Source organism: Papio anubis, chromosome 1 (assembly GCF_008728515.1).
Source record: "Papio anubis isolate 15944 chromosome 1, Panubis1.0, whole genome shotgun sequence".
Classification (NCBI taxonomy): Eukaryota; Metazoa; Chordata; class Mammalia; order Primates; family Cercopithecidae; genus Papio; species Papio anubis.
Genome location: NC_044976.1, coordinates 21,527,694 through 21,549,479, shown reverse-complemented (window position 1 = coordinate 21,549,479; position 21,786 = coordinate 21,527,694). Strand labels below are relative to the sequence as shown.

The 21,786-nt window shown below is 44.2% G+C and overlaps 1 protein-coding gene across 9 annotated transcripts in view; it reads left to right on the top strand.

Annotated features, from left to right (window-relative positions):
* The first annotated feature begins 8,478 nt into the window (after positions 1–8,478).
* HNRNPR (heterogeneous nuclear ribonucleoprotein R) overlaps positions 8,479–21,786 on the top strand; it is a 34,767-nt gene continuing 21,459 nt past the window's right edge. For 3 of the 9 annotated variants that reach the window (XM_021937253.2, XM_003891302.5, XM_009201529.3), the window contains exons 1-4: positions 8,499–8,606; positions 14,233–14,351; positions 14,975–15,082; positions 18,178–18,291. In XM_021937253.2, the coding sequence (XP_021792945.1) occupies positions 15,002–15,082; positions 18,178–18,291 (195 nt within the window). In that variant the 5' untranslated portion in view covers positions 8,499–8,606; positions 14,233–14,351; positions 14,975–15,001. Of the gene's footprint in view, positions 8,607–11,797; positions 11,967–14,232; positions 14,352–14,974; positions 15,083–18,177; positions 18,292–21,786 lie in introns of those variants that run through there. The other 6 variants (XM_003891303.4, XM_009201520.3, XM_009201525.3 and 3 more) reach the window with 3 other exon arrangements.

The window sequence follows — 21,786 nt, the reverse complement described above, 5'->3', positions numbered from 1 at the left end:
CTCCTGGCCTCATGAGATCCATCTGCCTAGGCCTCCCAAAGTGTTGGGATTACAGGAGTGAGCTGCTGTGCCTGACCAAGACATGTTCTTTTCTAACAAATCTACCCAAAGGGGTGTTGCTTTCCAAAGTTGAGACCTTGTGAGGCTACAATTTTATTCCTGCATTGTTCATTTTTCAGAACAAGTTTAAATTGTGCTATAATGCCAATTTGCAAACCACACAAGGTAAATATTCTCATTATCTTATATCACAGTTGGCTTTGCTCCCTAACTAGTGTTTTCTAACTTATTAATCAGATTGACCAGACAATTTTTTTTTTTTTTTGAGACAGGGCCAATTGCAGTGGTGCAAACGTGGCTCACTGAAGCCTTGACCTCCCCAGGCTAGGTGGTCCTCCCACCTCAGCCTCCTAGGCAGCTGGAGCTAGAGGTATGTGCCACCATGCCCAGCTAATTTTTTGTAGTTTTTGTAGAGATGGGGTTTCACTAGGTTGCCCAGGCTGGTCTCAAACTCCTGCACTCAAGTGATCCGCCTGCCTCAGCCTCCCAAAGTGCTGGGATTATAGACGTGAGCCACCACTCCTGGCCACCTATATGATTACTTGACTGGTACCTTCAAGAGAAGAATCTGCCAATACTGAGACAATAATTGAACAGTTGCTTGGTAAAGTAGCTTTGGAGTTACGCAGACGACATGTGTTTGATTCTCGGTTCAGGAGTGCGGTGTGCCTTTCAGCGAATGTTTTAACCTCTGTAAGCCTATTTACTCAATAAAATGGGATAATATTACTGAGGTTGCAGGTTCCATATAAGGATCAGCAATAGCATATGTGGAACACTTGACACACAGTAGAGCTCAAAAATGGTAGCAGGCCGGGCGCCGTGGCCAAGCCTGTAATCCCAGCACTTTGGGAGGCTGAGGCGGGCGGATCACGAGGTCAGGAGATCGAGACCAGCCTGGCTAACACGGTGAAACCCCGTCTCTACTAAAAAAAAAAAAATACAAAAAACTAGCTGGGCGAGGTAGCGGGCACCTGTAGTCCCAGCTACTGGGGAGGCTGAGGCAGGAGAATAGCGTAAACCCAGGAGGCAGAGCTTGCAGTGAGCTGAGATTGGGCCACTGCACTCCAGCCTGGGCCACAGAGCAAGACTCCATCTCAAAAAAAAAAAAAAAAAAAAAAGGTAGCAATAGTGCCACTAAAATGGAAATACACTTTCTTTTCATTTTAAGACGGCTTTGATACGTTTGAGAACTAGAAGGGCATTCCACAGACCAACTCGAGGATAATCTTCAAAAGAAAAAATGCTATAAAAATGGTGATAAAGCCGGGCATGGTGGCTCAAGCCTGTAATCCCAGCACTTTGGGAGGCCAAGGAGGGCAGATCACCTGAGGTCAGGAGTTCAAGACCAGCCTGGCCAACATGGTGAAACCCCATCTGTACAAAAATACAAAAATTAACCGGGCATGATGGCGGATGCCTGTAAACCCAGCTACTCAGGAGGCTGAGGCAGGAGAATAGCTTGAACCTGGGAGATGGAGGTTGTAGTGAGCCTAGATTGCGCCACTGCCCTCCAGCCTGGGCAACAGAGCAAGACTCCGTCTCAAAAAAAAAATTTATTTAAAAAAATGATGATAAAGCAGGCACTGCAGTAAGATCTTGAGGTAAGCTAACTATAAGCCATTGCAAGTCATCTACATGGCATTTTATTTTTGTAAAAGAAGCATCATCTTAGGAGATATAAATGAAAGACAAACAGCTTAAGTGCTGGTCAATCTTAGTTGGAACTCCACCATTTTGCAAAGTGTTTTAAAATAATAAAAATGATTCTAGTTTTTTTTTCTTTCTTTCTTTTTTTTTTTTTTGGTAGAGTCTTGCTCTGTCACCCAAGCTGGAGTGCAGTGACACAATCTCGGCTCACTGCAATCTCCACCTCCCAGGTTCAAGTGATTCTCGTGCCTCAGTCTCCCAAGTGTCTGGGACTACAGGTGTGAGCCACCACGCCCAGCTAATTTTTTGTAGAGATGAGGTTTTACCATGCTGGCTAAGCTGGTCTCGATCTCCTGACCTCAGGTGATCCACCTGACTCAGCCTCCCAAAGTGCTGGGATTACAGGTGTGAGCCAAAATTTTCGTAATTTTTGTAGAAACGGAGTTTCACCATGTTGCCCAGACTGGTCTTAAACTCCTAAGCTCAGGACATCTGCCCACCTCGGCCTCCCAAAGTGCTGGGATTACAGGGGTAAGCCACCATGCCTGGCCCCTGTAATTGTTATAAGAAGCAAAAGTATATTCATTGACATACCAGCTCAGACAACAGGTTTGGTCTGTAACAGGGAAGAGATGCAGAAGGGCCTGGCTGCACCATGTTACCTAATTTCAGAAATTATGGGTATAGCTGGAGCTTCCCCTAGCAACTTTTTTTTTTTTTTTTTTTTTTTTGAGACGGAGTCTCACTCTGTTGCCCAGGCTGGAGTGCAGTGACGCGATCTCGGCTCACTGCAACCTCTACCTCCCTGCCTCAAGCAATTCCCCTGCCTCAGCCTCCGGAGTAGCTGGGGTTACAAGCGCAGGCCACCGAACTCGGTTAATATATGTGTGTGTGTGTGTGTGTGTGTGTGTGTTTTTAGTAAAGATGGAGTTTCACCATGTTGGCCAGACTGGCCTCGAACTCCTGACCTCAGGCAATCTGCCTGCCTCGGCCTCCCAAAGTACCGTGCCGTCATGAGCCAGCGCCCAGCCCCTGCTTTTTTTTTTTTTTTGGGATGGAGTCTACAGGCTCCATGAGCTGGTCACAGTGGCGGGATCTCAGCTCACTCCACCAGTTCCGCCTCCTAGGGTTCTTCCTCGACCTCCGGTAGCTGGGACTACAGAAGCCTTCACCTATTGACTACTTTTGTATTTCTTAGAAGAGACGGAGTTTCGCATTGTTTCCCAGCCAGGATGGTCACCAGTCTACGACCTGTTGATCACCTGATGCATACAAAATTGCCAGGGTTACAGGCTTGACCACAGCGCCATTATACTTTTAAATGTTTATAGAAGATTTGATACCACCTCTCTTCAGATGGAGGACAGGGATTCTGTTTTATTAGTTTTACACTATTCCCTAGGTTATTTATTTATTTATTTATTTATTTATTTATTTATTTATTATTATTTTTTTTTAGAGCCAGATCGCTCTGTCGCTCCGGGCTGGAGTGCAGTGGCGGATCTGCAGGCTCGCCACCTGGCTCCGCCTCCTCGTTGGCCTCATTCTCCTGCCTCAGCCTTGGTAGCTGGGACTACAGGCATGCCACCTTGCCCAGCTAATTTTTTTAGTTTTTAGTAGTAAGAGATAGAGTTTCACTGTGTTATGGGATGGTCGATTATTCAGTATTTGTTTATTTATTAATTGATACATTGTGTTTTTGGGGATACCAGTCTTGCCCTCTATGCATGGGCTGGATGCAGTGGCGGATCTCGGCTCTGCCTGGCTCCGCCTCCGGGACGCCATGGTATACCATAACCTCCAGTGGCTGGGACTCTGAAACCGCTTTACTGCGCCATTCATTTTGTTTTTGTTGAGGCGGGGTTTCACCGTGTTAATGGGATGGTCTCTCCATCCTGACCTCGTGATCATCCCTCACCGACCTCTAAAGTCTTCAGGGATACGACGAAGTACTGGCAGCCCACGACTGTATTGGCACCCAAAGACAGGATCTCATTCTGTTGCCCAGGCTGGAGTGCAGTGGTGCATTCACTTGCTCACTGCAACCTCCACCTCCCAGGCTCAAGTGATCGTCCTACCTCAGCCTCCTGGGTAGCTGGTACTACAGGCATGTGCCACCACAGCCGGCTAATTTTTGCAACTTTTGTTGAGACGGGGTTTCAGCATGTTGCCTGGGTTGGTCTTGAACACCTGAACACAAACGATCCTCCAGCCTCAGAATCCCAAAGTGGTGGGATTACAGGCATGAGCCACCGCGCCTGGCTTTTTTTTTTTTTTTTTTTTGAGACAGAGTCTTTCTCTGTGGCCAGGCTGGAATGCAGTGGCGCGATCTTGGCTCACTGCAACCTCCACCTCCTGGGTCCAAGCGATTCTACTGCCTCAGCCTCCTGAGTAGCTGGGACTACAGATGTGAGCCACCACACTCAGCTAATTTTTGTATTTTTAGTAGAGACAGGGTTTCACCATATTGGCCAGGATTGTCTAGATCTCTTGACCACGTGATCCACCTGCTTCAGTCTCTCAAAGTGCTGGAATTACAGGCATGAGCCAGGGCGCCCGGCTTTCCCTCCTCTTAACTCCAATATTTTATTTTTTCTTTCTTTCTTTTTTTTTTTTTTTTGAGAAGGAGTTTTCACTCTTGTTGCCCAGGCTGGAGTGCAATGGTGTGATCGCAGCTCACCGCAACCTCTGCCTCCCAGATTCAAGTGATTCTCCTGCCTCAGCCTCCCGAGTAGCTGGGATTACAGGCATGTGCCACCATGCCCAGCTAATTTTTGTATTTTTAGTAGAGACCCGGTTTCTCCATGTTGGTCAGGCTGGTCTTGAACTCCCGACCTCAGGTGATCTGCCTGCCTTGGCCTCCCAAAGTGTTGGGACCACAGGCGTGAGCCACCGTGTTGGCCAACTCCATGATTTTTACATAGAGGCATGCAATACATACTTGTGGAGTTTCAACACTCCACAAGTAAAAAAAAAGTTCCAAGTAAAAAAATCAAGATATATGGTCTGAAATGTGGAGTATACCTTTGATGACTACATAGCAGAACATTTGAAATATTATCCCAGAAAATACTGGGTGATAGAATCTTTTTAAATTACACATCTAGGCCAGGTGCGGTGGCTCACACCTGTAATCCCAACACTTTGGGAGGCCGAGGTGGGCGGATCGCTTGAGGTCAAGAGTTTGAGATCAGCCTGGACAACATGGTGAAACCCCGTCTCCACTAAAAATGCAAAAATTAGCCAGATGTCATGGCAGGCACCTGTAATTCCAGCTACTTGGGAGGCTGAGGCAGGAGAATCACTTGACCCGGGAGGTGGAAGTTGCATTGAGCTGAGATTGCACCACTGCACTCCAGTATGGGCCACAGAGTGAGACTGTGTCTCAAGAAAAAAAAAAAAAAAAAAAAATTACATATCTGGCTCATGGGTTCTCATCAATGGACTTAAAGGAGTCCCTGAATGGAAGTAAGGAGTACTTTAACTTGGATGGGGGAAAAAATAATAATGTCTTTGTTTTATCTAACATCTAACTGAAATTTAGCATTTTCCCCCATTGTGAATGTAGACAACATATCACAGTAGAATTAGTAATACCTTTCCCTTTGTCACCAATAGAAATCATTTTCATATCACTTTATTACTGTCATGGATTTCTTGAAATATCACTCTACAATTTCTGTAGTTATTAGACCTGCTCTAAGATCTTAATAGTTATTGTGTTAATAAAGAAAAAGTTCCGGCCGGGCGCGGTGGCTCAAGCCTGTAATCCCAGCACTTTGGGAGGCCGAGACGGGCGGATCACGAGGTCAGGAGATCGAGACCATCCTGGCGAACACGGTGAAACCCCGTCTCTACTAAAAAATACAAAAACTAGCCGGGCGAGGTGGCGGGCGCCTGTAGTCCCAGCTACTTGGGAGGCTGAGGCAGGAGAATGGCGTGAACCCGGGAGGCGGAGCTTGTAGTGAGCTGAGATCTGGCCACTGCACTCCAGCCTGGGCGACATCGCGGGTCACCATCTCAAAAAAAAAAAAAAAGAAAGAAAAAGTTCCTGCCTGGGTAACAAGGTGAAACCCGTCTCTGCAAAAAAAAAAAAGCAACAATTAGCCCAGAGCAGTGGCCAGTGCTTGCAGTTCCTACAAGCCACTAGGGAAGCTGAGGTCAGAGGATGGCTTGAGCCCTGGAGGCAGAGGTTGCCATGAGCCCAGATTGCACCATTGCACTCCAGCCTGGGTGATAAAGTGAGCCCATCTTTAAAAAACAAACAAACAGGTTCGGCGCTGTGGCTCACGCTTCAATCCCAGCACTTTGGGAGGTCGAGACGGTGGATCACGAGGTCAGGGACGATCAAGACCATCCTGGCTAACACGTGAAACCCCGCTCTCTACTGGGCTAAAAATGCAAAAACTAGCCACGAGATGGCTGGAGCCAGTCCCAGCTACCGGGAGGCTGAGGCAGGAGAATGGCTTGAACCCGGAGGTGGAGCTTGCAGTGAGCTGAGACCGCCACTGCACTCCAGCCTGGCGGCAGAGAGACCCGCCTCAAAAAAAAAAAAAAAAAAAAAAACAAACAAACAAAAATTAAAAGTAAAAGCTTGGCCCGGGAAGCGGTGGCTCACGCCTGTAATCCCAGCACTTCTCCTAGGCGATCTACCACGAGGTTAGAGATCCAGACCATCCTGGCTAACCCGTGAAACCCCTCTGCCTCTACTAAAATTACAAAAATTACCCGGCGCGGTTGCATGCTTCGTAGTCTCAGCTACTTCCGGAGGCTGAGGCAGGAGAATGGCGTGAATCCGGGAGGCGGAGCTTGCAGTGAGCCCAGATTGTGCCACTGCACTCCAGGCTGGGGGCCACAGCGAGACTCCGTCTCAAATAAATAAATAAATAAATAAATAAAAATAAAAGTAAAAGCTTACTATATCACGAACGTGTTTTAAAAGTATATTTCCGAATTGTATTTCAATATAAATGGTTTCTTTTGTATTGCTATGTATTTTATGCATTTAAAAACTGAGAAGATATTCATAGCTTTTAGCAGACTTCCAAATGGCACAAAATAGGTTAAAAATTATGGCGCTAGAGGCAGATTTATGTGAAGCTAGTAAAATTTAAGCTTCAGGCTGGGTGCCTGTAATCTCAGCATTTTGGGAGGCCGAAGCAGAAGAATCACTCGAGGCCAGGAGTTCAAGACAGGCCTGGGCAACATGGCTAGATTCCCTTCGCACCTCCCGTATCTCTATTAAAAAAAAAAAAAAAAAGTTGAGCTTCGGGGTCCTCCCTCACTTTTACAATGTCCTTCCAAGCCTCTGTTCCTAAATTTATATTAGTCATTTAATATGATTTTTCTTAAAGACTCCCAACATTTCTCTTTCCTTGTTTCTTTTCCTTTCCTTTCCTTTTTCCTCCCTCTCTCCCTCCCTCCCTCTTTCTTTCTAGAAGGAGTTTCGCTCTTGTCGCCCAGGCTGGAGTGCAATGGCACACTCCACCTGCAACCTCCACCTCCCGGGTTCAAGCGATTCTCCTGCCTCAGCCTCCCAAGTAGTTGGAATTACACGCACGCGCCACCACGCTCGGCTAATTTTTGTATTTTTAGTAGAGACGAGGTTTCACCATGTTGGCCAGGCTGCTCTCGAACCCCTGGGCACAAATAATCGTCCACCTCGGCCTCCCAAAGTGCTGGAATTACAGGCGTGAGCCACTGCGCCCAGCCTAAGACTCGTGGCATTTCTGTAAGTCTCACACCCCATAACACAAAACTTGGATCTACCCAGAGATTTAACTTGGTGGGCATTGCAGTCTGGGGTTGGGAAAAAAAGGGCTGGCACCACAGAAGTGAGTTCGGAAGGTTTCAGTGAGACGGGACAGGTTTGGACTAAGGACAGGGAACAAATCAGTAGAAATAGCAGGTGAGAAATAGGTTTAGGACTAGCAAGAATTAGTGTCCTTTGGGAATTACCCCTTTCCCCTGCATGGCTCTTTTGGCTTCAGAGATGGATGTATCTGCTTTATTTTATGAATATCAAGTAGCTCCAAATCCTGTGGGGAAAAGGTTCCTGCTCTATTACTTGTGTTATACATCGCTCTGGAGTCATTTTAACGATTTCCCTCACAGTCTGCCACCAACGATGTGTGGACGGCAGCCAGGGAGGGAGAGAGGCATTTCTCCGATCGTTCCAAGGAAAGATTATCTAGACAAAATCCTCAGCAAAATGACGAGCCAAATCATCCTTAAATTGTGTGCTCACTAGAGGCGAAAAGATGACCGAAGGAGGCCCGAACGCGTGGCTATGGGCGTGTCTGGGGCGAACGCCGGCAGCAGGGGTGCGAGGGAGGACTCGGGGGCTAAGCGCGGCCGGTGGCGGGACGCGAGCGCCATGGCGGAGCGGGGCCAGCGCTGACTGTAGGGGGCGGGGCTCCGGATGCGGCCACGCGGCGCGAGGCCTAGATTTTCGGCCTCGCATCGGCGGCAGACGAAGAAGGAGGAGCCTCGTCCACCCAGGACCCGGTGCCCCCAAGCCTCGCCGCCACCAAGGGCTTCCACCACAGACCCCTTTGTGTGCCTGCCCCCGCCTCGGAGGCGCCCCAGCCAGCGGCGCTGAGCACCCTCATTGGTTCAACCGACAGCTTCATCGATTGGCTCTCGAGTCGTCCGGCGTGGTCCGTTTTGCCTCGATACTATTGGTCACCTGAGCTGCCTGTCAAGCCGCCTCGCCAAGCGATTGCCCCGCAGCTCGGAGTCCCTGGAAGCAGTTCCGGGAAACCCCGCGTGCTGCCGGGATCGCGTCTCTGTCCATGAGTGGGGGGAGGGGGTGGCGCGCGCGCCATTTCTAGTCGTTTTCAAAGCGCCTCGCGCTGATTCTCACGGGCCCGGCCGCCGGCCCCCGCTCTGCCCTGGTGAGTCTCGCGCCGGCCCGTGGGGGGAGGGGCCGGGAGCCCCGATCCAACCCAACTCAGCCAGGGCTCCGCGCCTGGTCCCGTTTCGTTTGCGTTCCGAAGCCCCGGGGTGGGGGTGGGGACGGGCTGGGGGCGGCTTTGGTCTAGTCCGGCCGCGCGGCTGTGGGCCTAGCCCGGCCGAGACGCCTCTCGCCCTTGCTCTTCCTCCCCCCGCCCCTCCAGCCCGCGGTCCGGCCCGCCGGGCGCTCTCCGCGCGGCCTGCCGGGGCCGGCCGTGCTTTTCCCGCCTCCGCCCGCTGCTCCATGCGGCCGGACCCCGCGAAGGGCCTGAGGCGCCCGCGGCCCTGCCGCTTCTCCCCGCCGGAGCCGCTTCGCTCCCGCCGCGGCCGGCCTAGCCCGAGTGGGATGTGCTGATGATCCGGACCGGCCTGAGGGGGTGGGGGTGGGGGCGGAAGGCGGGGTGCAAATCCCAGGGTTATCTGAGCCAGAAGAAAAGTTTTGTGTGAGCAGAAACCAAAAGGCCGATTTGTGTGGGAAGCCTCCCTCCCCTCCCACATTCTGCATGCCGCGGGCTGAGATTTGAAGGAAAAAATGACTACTAGAGGCCGTGGAACTTAGGCTCCAAGCGGCGCCTGAAATGGATAATTCTGAGACTGTCAGAGGCGCACCAAATTGGAAAGGCGATCCTTTTTCTTATACGGTAGTAACCGTATTGCCAAAATTTTTAAAAAGCCCAGGGCTTCTTGGAAGGTTCAGTCCTTTGACACTACCTGTTTGAGATTTTTGCAGTCCTCAAGTGGCTGAATTGATGTCTCATGAGTCAGTCGTAGGATGAGAGCTCGACACTGCTAAGCCATGAGATAACCGTTAGTCTCATTTCGTTGGTTCTTTTAAAGCCCGTCTCTTAATATGAAGAATTTGCACAGGGAGGTTCAGAAAAAGTCAGGGAGGCGTTAGTGCTGACATCCCGAATTTCCCAGCAGCCCTTTTAAATCTTTAAAAATGTCTCCTTTTTTTGCAAAAATGTTTAGATCAAATGACTCCCGTCACGTTAGTATATTTGCTGCATCCAGAAATATGGTTTGGCTGTGTGGCATTGTGTTGAATTGACATGAGTTTCAAATGGTCTCATATGACATAAAAAGTCTTTTTAAAATGAGCACTTTGTATTTGGCTTGAAGAGAGAGGGCTTTTCTTGATCCGAAAGTTTTATTTTCTGGAATCTAATTATTTTACGGTTTTTTTGTTAAAATTTACAAACTTTTTTGGAAAAATTTAACCAATTTCAATATCAACTTGTAGAGCCTTTGCAATGATATGGTAGGCATAAATATTTCTGTCTTGTGCTTAATACACAACTTGTCTTTTTGCTTTACACATACTTAAAAACACCACCTTAACAGATGTTCATTGAACTTTTCTGTTAAAAATTTGCCTCTTTTCTGTGACTAATAGTATTCCTAGGTGCAATGCTGTAAGGGTCTTGTGATACTGAGAACTTTTGAGTTCTGATGATCTTAAGGTAGTATGTGGGGATGGGGGAGCATGGGAAAACAGAACTATATGTTCGCAAGGAGATTTTGGGTTTAGGATGCATCTTTATAGAAATAGGTTGTGTTAATCAGTAAACGTATTCATCTCACACAATACAGTTTCTTGATCAAAAGTGTGACAGTTTCGAATGTTTCCGTTTTTGCTAGTTCATCAGAATTTGAAGCTTGCCTTGAGAAACATCCACCCAGAATTTAACCACAGTCTGCGTCTATTAAGGGCTATCGAGTCTTAATAGTGTTTTGTAATTGTGAGGAGTCATGTTATCTCATTTCCAGAGTAACCCTTTGCATTTTCCTTTCTTCTTCCTACTCTGTACTATTACCTCCTTCCCCTCTTGGTCTTCCTCCCTCTTTCATCAACTTCGACTAAGTATCAGTGGACTTTGAAATGAAAAGAAATTGTTTTAAGCCAGAAGAGTGCACCTGGTGCATTTGCACAATGTTCGATAAGCTGTCTGGAAGTGTGGTTATCTTGTGTGTCTTAGTACTTTGTAGGAGACTTGTATTTTCTTTATAGATGACTAGGTATCTTGAGTTTCATCAAGAAAAGTAGGCTTTTTCTTGAGATCTACCTTTATGTCTTTTATTTAGTATGTGTTGCAATGTCTTGTTCTGCTGCCTATTATCTTCATCACATTATAATTTCACCACAGACAAATGCACTTTAATTCCCTGTCTTTTGAGGCAGTATACAGACTGGCCTTGTATGGTTTATTATTTACTCTCTCTCTTCAGGGAATCAGTCCATTTCAGCATTACCTACTGAATGTACAAAATTATTTTTTGTAGGTTAATCTGAGAAATCTGGCTGAAGTTTAGCCTAATTAGGTAACGTTTTTTGAAATATTTGGAAGAAGTTGTCTATTCTTCAGTATGTTTTTACATCTTTATTTTAGTGATATGAAAATTTCAACATGTACTTTTTTTTTTTTTTTTTTTAAAGCAACCTGAACTATAGCTCACTTAGTGTTTTATGTGGACTTAAAACAATTGTTTCGCTTTTAAACTTGGTCATTTTTTCTTTTAAATCTGTGAATGGGAATAGCGAATTAATCTTAGAACAAAAATTAATGTCAAGTTGGTTTTTTTTTTTGGTTTTCATTTTGTGTTAAGTTAGGTGGAGAAAACCCAAACCACCACCATGTTGAACTAGAGAAAACAGGGCACTTATTTCACACTGATACTGTATTTGAAGCAGAGCCAGGAAAATTTGAAAGTCCTTAAATCTTGATTAAGTGGTCTGTGGGTGTTCATTCTGTTTTTAAACCAAAACTTTTTAAAACTGTGTAAGACCTGAGAGCTGAGGGGCTTTTAGGATTTTGTAGTGATTTTGATCTTTTTACCAGGACACAACAGCTGCTTTTGTTAATCAGCAGTTCTACCTTCAGTAAATTAAAGCCTTTATTTTACCCGGTGTACATGAAGTTCCTTAAAGATCTAATGCTTCCATGTACATTTTCTATGGTTTCACAGGATTATTATTGCCAATTTAGGTCAGATACATCACAGGAGGAATAAATTATTATTTTGATAGAGGTTATTAGCAGCATGTATACAAATTAGTTTAGATAAATCATGCATTGTCCTACAAACTAGTTATTTCTGGCTTAATGTAATATAGCTCCTGAATTTTTTCCAGCAGCATAATAAAATGGCTAATCAGGTGAATGGTAATGCGGTACAGTTAAAAGAAGAGGAAGAACCAATGGATACTTCCAGTGTAACTCACACAGAACACTACAAGACACTGATAGAGGCAGGCCTCCCACAGAAGGTGGCAGAAAGACTTGATGAAATATTTCAGACAGGTATAATATGCATTTCTTGTTTCTGACTGGTTATGAAAGTGAGGGCAAACCACTTTGAATTTTATAGATTTTTAAGGTTAAATAATACTTATTGTTTCTGATCTGTAGAGCTGAATGTTTTTGTTACTTTCCCTTCATTGAAGGCATATTGGGTTTGACTTTGATACTCCTTATTTCATTATTTTGAAGCCTTCTTAGTGTTGAATATGCAGTCTTAGTTGTTTCAGAACAGCACATCAATTTGTCTTAGATTTACCACCCATTAAAATGTATGTTTCTGCATACCAAATTTTACATTTTTTTCTTAATCGAAATCAGTCATCATTTTGCTTTTACTTTTCTACTTTTAGCTTCTTAAAGTGATTGTTAAATCAGCTTAGGTCTGATTAGGTGGCATAATAAGATGATAGTTAGACTGTATCGTCTGAAACCATAATAAATGTCAGACTCCTTGAGAGTTTGTGGCTTGTCTAGTTTCTAATAGAAATCCACATCTCTCCATAATTTGGAAGTGTTTGGTTTGTAACAGCTGCTTTTTTTTTTTTTTTTTTTTTTTTTTTAAATCCAGAAGTGCCATGGTTAAGTGCTTAAGCAAATTTGAACATCTTTATATGGTTGGTTGTAAGTGGTTTGAAGTTTTAAAGAGGGAGAGAAATATTTACCCTTAGGGAGCGTTGTTCATAAATAAATGTGTCCTCCTCCTCTGGGGACATAGATGGAAACTTTCTTCCTCTGTGTTGTGTGTGCCTATTCAGATTCTGAGAGAGAATTGAATTGTCTCACTCACAAATGTGTCTTAAGTACAGTAGTAACAAATAGCTGGTTTTTTTTTTTTTTGTCCTTAAAAATTTTTTAAATCTGGGAAGCTTAGTATAATTTTAGACATTAAAATGACTTATAAAAATGACTCCTGGGTCATGGTCTTATTTGAAAATCAGTCCTCAGGAACTTTCTGTGACATTCTGCCATAGAGAATTGGCAGTGATCTGCTTAGAGATGCTCTCCTGTAGAGTGTTTTGTTATCGGTAAGAGGCTGATGGTTGGTCGTAGGCTTGGTTTGACAAAATGGATTGATGGGTGTCCTGAGTTGTGGCTTTGGGTGGTGGTATGGAATATTCAAGTAAGGCAACTCCAGTTATTTACACATGCTCATTTTGAGCTTTTGAAACAAATCATGGCAACTTTTTAAAAAAGTAACTTTGGAAGTGGCATTACATTTATTTAAAATTTACTATATGGAATAAAGTTCTTTTTGGCTTTATCAAAATGGAGTCACTTTTCATGTTCATATGAACTTGGGGGTTTTATTCTACGAAATACTTCCATTTTTACATTGGATCAATTCTGAAATATATTCCATATATATAAATATGACATAAACTTAACAGACTTAAGAAATTATATTTTAAACTTAGTAGATGTTCTGTGTGCAGTTGAATATACTACATATATGAAATGCAGTGTATGTATTTTCTGTCGAGTTTACTTGTAAGTCCATAAAGTCTTTATTGCCGTTTGAAAAAGATTGTCATTCTTGACAGTCAGTGTGAATGCCACAGCATCTTTTAAATCTCAGCTTATCACTTCAGAAAAACAAAGAATGCCTTAAAGTATGACTTTCAGAATTGATTAATCAAGCTGCACTTGCATTTGTAGAAGTTTAAAATTATGCCTTTCCGCATTCTGACTGCAGCAAAATGGATGCTCAGATAAACAAATGCTTTTCAGTTTATCTTTGGTGTTCAGGAGAGAAAGTCTTTTGACACTTTTTGGAGAGTGGAAAGAATTACTTGGTAAAATTTGTTTTCACATTTTCCTCCACCTCTTATGTGGTTAGCATGAACTGTAACCGTCTGTAATCTGAAGGTTTATCCTTGGAAAATACAGTGTATTCTTATCACTCTAATATAAACCAAAATTTGTTATATTAATGCATAATCTGTAATACAGTATGTATGTCAGGTTTAACCTTCAAGACTTGTACCTTTGGGGGAGTGGGAAATGGATATTAGGATTTGTGGGGACGGTTTGTGGATATGGAGATTGAAATTCATGTTTTTGGTTGTTGACATTTTATCTTTATTTTCATATTTGTACTGGACCTTTCTATGTAGTATTTGGATAGCTGCATATATGCATATAGTTAAATGAAAATATAGTTTGTTGGTGATCATATTGAATATACCAATTCTTGATTAAACATCAGTAGAGCTTAGATTACCCCTTTTGTTGGAATAACGTTACCCCTTTTCAATTTAATTTTTAGGATTGGTAGCTTATGTCGATCTTGATGAAAGAGCAATTGATGCTCTCAGGGAATTTAATGAAGAAGGAGCTCTGTCTGTACTACAGCAGTTCAAGGAAAGTGACTTATCACATGTTCAGGTAAGGTCATTACTCAGAAATGTCTTTGAACAATTAGTGATCTGGAATTATTTTACTATTACTTTTTTTTCCTGTGGAGAAGTGGTGTTTTTTGTTTGTGACTACCTCTTCTTTTAAAAAATTAGTTTAAAGGAAAAAAAGATCTGCTTGTAGCAGAGTTTCAGAAGCACAAGTATAAAGCAAAAGTTTCCTCCCACCCCCTTGTGCAGTGAGTTATTTTAAAAACTTAAAATTAAAGCCAAGTTTTGACGGTTGTTACTATAGGTTTTTACATGTTACTCAGCTTTTTAACATTTGGGGGTTATTTGATCCTGTTTTGTTACCTTGGGGGAGAATGTAGGTGGGAGGAATAGTTTCAGACATCTGGCAAAGACAGTCTAGATGCAGTCACATAACAAATGGAAAGACTGTGTTTTCCCAGGGTAGAAGGTAAGCTCCCTATACTGCCTTACTGCTGTCTGCTCCAGTCTCTGGCACTAAGTAACCACTCAGCAAATACTTGTTGAATGAATCAGTGAATATTTTGTTAAAATCCTGGTTTTCTGAAATTTATATTTAATTATATATCTGATCCTTCAAAGATTTTTGGTGATTCTTTTTATTGAATTACTTGTCTGTTCTAGAACAAAAGTGCATTTTTATGTGGAGTTATGAAGACCTACAGGCAGAGAGAGAAACAGGGGAGCAAGGTGCAAGAGTCCACAAAGGGACCTGATGAAGCAAAGATCAAGGTAAAACTTGACTTGGGTAGTTGTAATGAAATTGCATTTAATGATGAGGTCAAATGCTTCTTTCCATGTTTCCTAGAAAGTTTCACTTTTTTTTTTTTTTTTTTTTGAGACGGAGTCTTGCTGTGTCGCCCAGGCTAGAGTGCAGTAGCGCAGTCTTGGCTCACTGCAAGCTCTACCTCCCGGGTTCACACCATTCTCCTGCCTCAGCCTCCCGAGTAGTGGGATTACAGGCATGCACCACCACACCCGGCTAATTTTTTGTATTTTTAGGAGAGACAGGGTTTCACTATGTTGGCCAGATTGGTCTCTATCTCCTGACTTTGTGATTCGCCCACCTCGGCCTTTCAAAGTGCTGGGATTACAGACGTGAGCCACCACGACCGGCTGAAAGGTTCACTTTTTAAAACTGGTGTTTAGAAGTGAAATAATTTAGAGGAATTACATAAGAAGGATAATTTTGGGGGTCAGCACTCAATTGCATGTTTAATGAAAAGCCCTACTTCATACTCTTCCTCATTCCCTGTTTTGTGGTGATGAATGACGTGTATTTATTGATGCTTCTGCTGGTAGTTTCTTGGATTGATCCAGTAATGTCTCTTGGTTCAGTTATTTTCCAGCCACTTTGTTTCTTTTCTTTTTTTTTGAGACGGAGTCTTGCTCTGTCGCCCAGGCTGGAGTGCAGTGGCCGGATCTCAGCTCACTGCAAGCTCCGTCTCCTGGGTTCACGCCATTCTCCTGCCTCAGCCTCCCGAGTAGCTGGGACTACAGGCGCCCGCCACCTCGCCCGGCTAGTTTTTTGTATTTTTTAGTAGAGACGGGGTTTCACCGTGTTAGCCAGGATGGTCTTAATCTCCTGACCTCGTGATCTGCCCGTCTCGGCCTCCCAAAGTGCTGGGATTACAGGCTTGAGCCACCGCGCCCGGCCTGTTTCTTTTCTCTTGATAAAAAGGTGTTACAACCGCTTTCCTCCTTTTGAATTTTCAGTTACCTCGGTTTCTTTATTTGTAAAATGGAAATGGTAATAGTGACTACCTCACAGAGTTATTATAAGGAGTAAATGAATTAACATATTATAAAGCACTTAGAATAATGCCTGGAATGTAGCAAGAACTATGTAACAGTGAACTGTTATTATTATTACCATTTTATTACTTAGATAAACAGCTTTGAAAGGTATATATACAGCTTTTAATGAAAGACCAGTGAACTTAATTCGTTAGTTAAATGGATGGATGTTCATGTCTTGCTGTAGTGATATACTTTTTTTTTTTGAGACAGAGTCTCGCTCTGTGGCCCAGGCTGGAGTGCAGTAGCACCATTTCAGCTCACTTCAACCTCCGTCTCCTGGGTTCAAGCGATTCTCCTGCCTCAGCCTCCTGAGTAGCTGGGACTACAGGTGTGCGCCACCACACCCAGCTGATTTTTTTTTTTTTTTTTTTTGGTAGAGTCGGGGTTTCACTGTGTTAGCTAGGCTGGTCTTGAACTCCTGACCTTGGGGGATCTGCCCACCTCACCCTCCCAAAGTGCTGGGATTACAGGTGTGAGCCACCATGCCTGGCCTGTGATAGACTTTTTGATTAGAAATAGTTATTTGGTGTTGAAGTTATTTCTGTTACTATTACATTGTAATATGTAATGAAATAATCATACAACTCACCATAGTGTAGAATTAGTAGGATCCCTGAGCTTGTTTTCCTGCAACTAGATGGTCCCATTTGGGCATACTGGGACGTAGTGACAGATCTTCAGGCATTAGATTCTCATAAGGAGCATGCAACCTAGATCCCTTGTATGCGCAGTTCACAATAGGGTTCATGCTCCTATGAGAATCTGACGTGGTTGCTGATCTGACAGGAGGCGGAGCTCACAGCTCAGGCAGTAATGCCAGCAATAGGGAGGATGAGGAGCGGCTGTAAATACAGATGAAGCTTTGTTCTCACTTGTCCACTACTCACCTCCTGCTATGCAGCCCGGTTCCTAACAGGCCACGGACCAGTATGGGTCTGTGGCCCAGGGGTGGGGAGACCCCTGTTTTACATTACATTTATGGCTCTGTTTCAGTCAAAGGTAGAAGAATGGAACGCTGAAGGTATGCATCCCTGTGGAATCTTAGTGTTCACCGAACTTGATGATATCTAAAGTCTCTTGCCGTTCTGACAATGTGTGATTTTAAAAACCTGGCCGGGCGCAGTGGCTCACGCCTGTAATCTCAGCACTTTGGGAGGCTGAGGTGGGCGAATCACGAAGTCAGGAGATGGAGACCATCCTGATTAACATGGTGAAACCCCGTCTCTACTGAAAATGCAAAAAATTAACCAGGTGTGGTGGCCCATGCCTGTAATCCTAGCTACTTGGGAGGCTGAGGCAGGAGAATGGCATGAACCCGGGAGGCGGAGCTTGCAGTGAACCGAGATCACGCCACTGCACTCCTGCCTGGGTGACAGAACAAGACTCTGTCTCAAAAAAAAAAAAAAAAGGTACACTAGAAAGACAGTGGGGGCTGGGCACAGTGGCTCATGCCTGTAATCCTAGCACTTTGGGAGGCTAAGACAGGTGGATCACTTGAGGCCAGGAGTACCTGACCAGCCTGGCCAACATGTTGAAACCCCATCTCTACTAAAAATACAAAAATTGGCTGGGCATGGTGGTACATGCCTGTAATCCCAGCTCTTTGGGAGGCTGAGACAGGAGAATTGCTTAGACCCAGGAGGCAGAGGTTGCAGTGAGCCGAGACGATGCCACTGCACTCCAGCCTGGGCAACAGAGCAAGACTCCGTCCCAAAAAACAAAACAAAAGAAAAAGAAAAAGAAAGACAGTAGGAAGAAATGGATGTGAGAGTAATAGTAAATGAGAGAAGCTGCATGGAGGTAAGACTTAATGCTTAATTATTTTTTTAAGGATAGAGAACATTTTATTTGAAAAGACTCACCAGTAGAAACGTGTGGGGAACCAGTGTGAATTTTGACTTTGTTTTACCTAACCATAAAAATATATCTCCTAGGAAGTTGGAGTACTTTTTGGAAAAGATTAATATACTGATTCTTGTGTGTTGGATTTAGTATTCAAGTATAAAGAGATGTATAATTATCTCTAGGCCTTGCTTGAGAGAACTGGTTATACTCTGGATGTAACCACAGGACAGAGGAAGTATGGTGGTCCTCCACCAGACAGTGTGTACTCTGGCGTGCAACCTGGAATTGGAACGGAGGTAAGTGTTCTTTAGCTGTTTACTAAGATCTTTCCAGTTTGGAAAGTGTTTTATCTACTATGCAGATACTATACAGATGGGGGAAAATTCTTGATCCGTTTCAAAGTTTAGCTGTTGTTATTTTTTAGATATCCATGTGTATTTTGCTGCCATCATGAGGATAGATAATCTTGTGACTGGTAGATACCCAAATACTTTATATAGGAATATAATACAGAGTTCTTGGAACAGGTTGCTAAAACCATGCTACTAGCAACACACCATTTTAGATACTTGGAGTAAAGTTATTTGGAAGACACAATTGCTTTATTCTGTTTTTTTTTCCCGCCCCTGAGATGGAGTTTCGCTCCTGTTGCCCAGGCTGGAGTGCAGTGATGCAGTCTCGGCTCACTGCAACCTCCGCCTCCTGCGTTCAAGTGATTCTCCTGCCTCAGCCTCCCAAGTAGCTGGGATTACAGGTGCCTGCCACCACACCTGGCTAATTTTGTATTTTTAGTAGAAACGGAGTTTCACCATTTTGGTCAGGCTGGTCTTGAACTCCTGACCTCAAGTTATCTACCCACCTTGGCCTTCCAAAGTGCTGGGATTACAGGCGTGAGCCTCCACACCCGGCTGCTTTATTTTGGTTTTTGCTTTTTGGGGATTGTTTTTGTTTTTGTAGAGACTAGGTCTCACTATGTTGCCCAGGCCGGTCTTGAACTGCTGGACACAGGCAGTCCTCCCGCCTTGACTTCCTGAAGTGCTGGGATTACAGGCATGAGCCACAGTGCCCAACCAGGTTTTTTTGTTTCTGTTTTCTTTTTGTTTGTTTGTTTTTTGTTTTTTTGAGACGGAATTTTTGCTCTTGTTGCCCAGGCTGGAGTGCAGTGTTGCAATCTCGGCTGACTGCAACCTCCACCTCCCAGGTTCAAGCGATTCTCCTGTGTCAGCTTCCCAAGTAGCTGGGATTATGGGCATGCACCACCATACCTGGCTAATTTTTTGTATTTACTAAAGACAGGATTTCACGATGTTGGTCAAGTTGGTCTTGAACTCATGACCTCAGGTGATCCACCTGCCTCTACCTCCCAAAGTGCTGGGATTAGAGGCATGAGCCACCGTGCCCGGCCAAGTTTTTTTTTTTTTAATATCAATAATTTAGAACTGTACTTGTTCTCTCCCTTGCCTCACCTATCGCTCAGAAGGGACATAGTATTTACATAAAGATATTATTGATGGGCGTGGATTGCACAAGGGAAGAATGTGGAATCAGATAAAAGATTGAGTATGTTAGTCCATACTTGAACAAAGAAGCAACTCTTCCTCCATCTGTGTCTTCATAAAGGTTTTTCCATTTGCCTTATTGCTAGCCTATTCTAATCCCTCCCTCCCTCCCTTCCTCCCTTCCTTTTTCCCTCTTCCCTCCCTTCCTCCCTCCCTCCCTTCCTTCCTTTTCCTTTTGCTCTTTTTCTTTCTTTTTTTTTTTTTTTTGAGACGGAGTCTTGCTCTGTCACCCAGGCTGGAGTGCTGTGGCCGGATCTCAGCTCACTGCAAGCTCCGCCTCCCGGGTTCCCGCCATTCTCCTGCCTCAGCCTCCGGAGTAGCTGGGACCACAGGCGCCCGCCACCTCGCCCGGCTAGTTTTTTTTGTATTTTTTAGTAGAGACGGGGTTTCACCGTGTTCGCCAGGATGGTCTCGATCTCCTGACCTCGTGATCCGCCCGTCTCGGCCTCCCAAAGTGCTGGGATTACAGGCTTGAGCCACCGCGCCCGGCCTTTTTTTTTTCTTTCAAGTCGGAGTTTCACTCTTGTTGCCCAGGCTGGAGTACAATGGTGCGATCTCAGCTCACTGCAACCTCTGCCTCTCAGGTTCAAGCGATTCTCCTGTCTTAACCTCCCGAGTAGCTGGGACTACAGGCGCCTGCCACCATGCCCGGCTAATTTTTCTATTTTTAGTAGAGACGGGGTTGCGCCAAGTTGGCCAGGCTGGTTACGAACTCCTGCTAATCCTTCAAATGGAGAAAACTATGTGCTGAAAAGTAACCTGTTATACGAGTGACCTTTTTTTTTTTAGAAACGGTCTGTCACCCAGGCTGGAGTGCAGTAGTATGATCATAGCGCACTGCAGCCTCAAACTCCTCCTGACTCGAGCAGCCTTCTTGCCTCAGCCTCCCCAGTGGCTGTGACTACAGAATCATGCCACCAAGCCCAGCTATTTTGTGTTTTGCTCTTGTTGCCCAGGCTGGAGTGTAATGGTGCAATCTCAGCTTACTGCAACCTCTGCCTTCCGGGTTGAAGCGATTCTCCTACCTCAGCCTCAGTAGCTGGGATTACAGGCATCCGCCACCACACCTGGCTAATTTTGTATTTTTAGTATTTTTAGTAGAGGAGAGGTTTCTCCATGTTGGTCAGGCTGGTCTCGAACTCCTGACATCAGGTGATCCTCTTGCCTCGGCCTCCCAAAGTGAAGCCCAGCTATTTTATTTTTTAATTTTTTGTAGAGACGGAGTCTCCCTATGTTGCCCAGCTGGTCTCCAACTCATGGGCTCAAGTGATCTTCCCACCTTGGTCTCTCGAAGTGCTGGCATTACAGGCGTGAGTCACCATGCCTGGCCTAATAAACTTGGAGATAACCAATTTGAAACAAATAGTTGATATGTTAATTGTAAAACACATATATATTCTCTCAGATTGCATTGTTCCTTTAGGAGAAAGATGCATTCTTCTGTATGTTAAATGTTATATACAGCAGATATGATTCCAGCAAAATCCCTATATGAGATCACTAGCCTAAAACCACTCTTGTCAAGCAATTACTTTCAGCAAAATCGTAGTGTAAAGTTTCAGATTTCTCTCATAAAGTTAGATTTCATGAGATTGTGCAAGTATTTGTTGACAGTTTTGAAAATTCAAGAAAAATAGGTTTTTAATGTGTTGCTAGTAGATGTAATAAATTGGTTTTAATTGTTGTGATTTTTGATGTGAGGTTTGGTTTTTGTTCTTTTATATTTTCTTCCAGTCATCATTAAACCTTTTTAGGTCTTGATTGAGGAGGTTGAAGTTAAGGTCAGTGCCTGAGACTGTGCAGTATTAAAATTATGAGAGGATTATGATATCTCATTTTTGGATAAAATCTGTAAGTTAACCCATTAGATGAGCATTCATTAACAGACATTGTTGCTAAGTATTGTTCTGAGATGAGAAATATACAAGGATGATAGATAGTAATTTTGAAATATATTTTTTAGTTGTAGTATTTTTGTATTCTTCAGCTAGTATTGTTAAGCTGCTTTGGGAAGCAAGTTCTGTTTTTGTTTTTTTGAGATGGAGTCTCACTCTGTCGCCTAGTCTGGGGTGCAGTGGCACGATCATTGACTGCCACCTCCGCCTCCCAGGTTCAAGAGATCCTTTTGCCTCAGCCTCCCAAGTAGCTGGGACTACAAGTGCACACCACCATGCCCAGCTAATTTTTGTATTTTTAGTAGAGATGGGGTTTCACCATGTTGGCCAGTCTGGT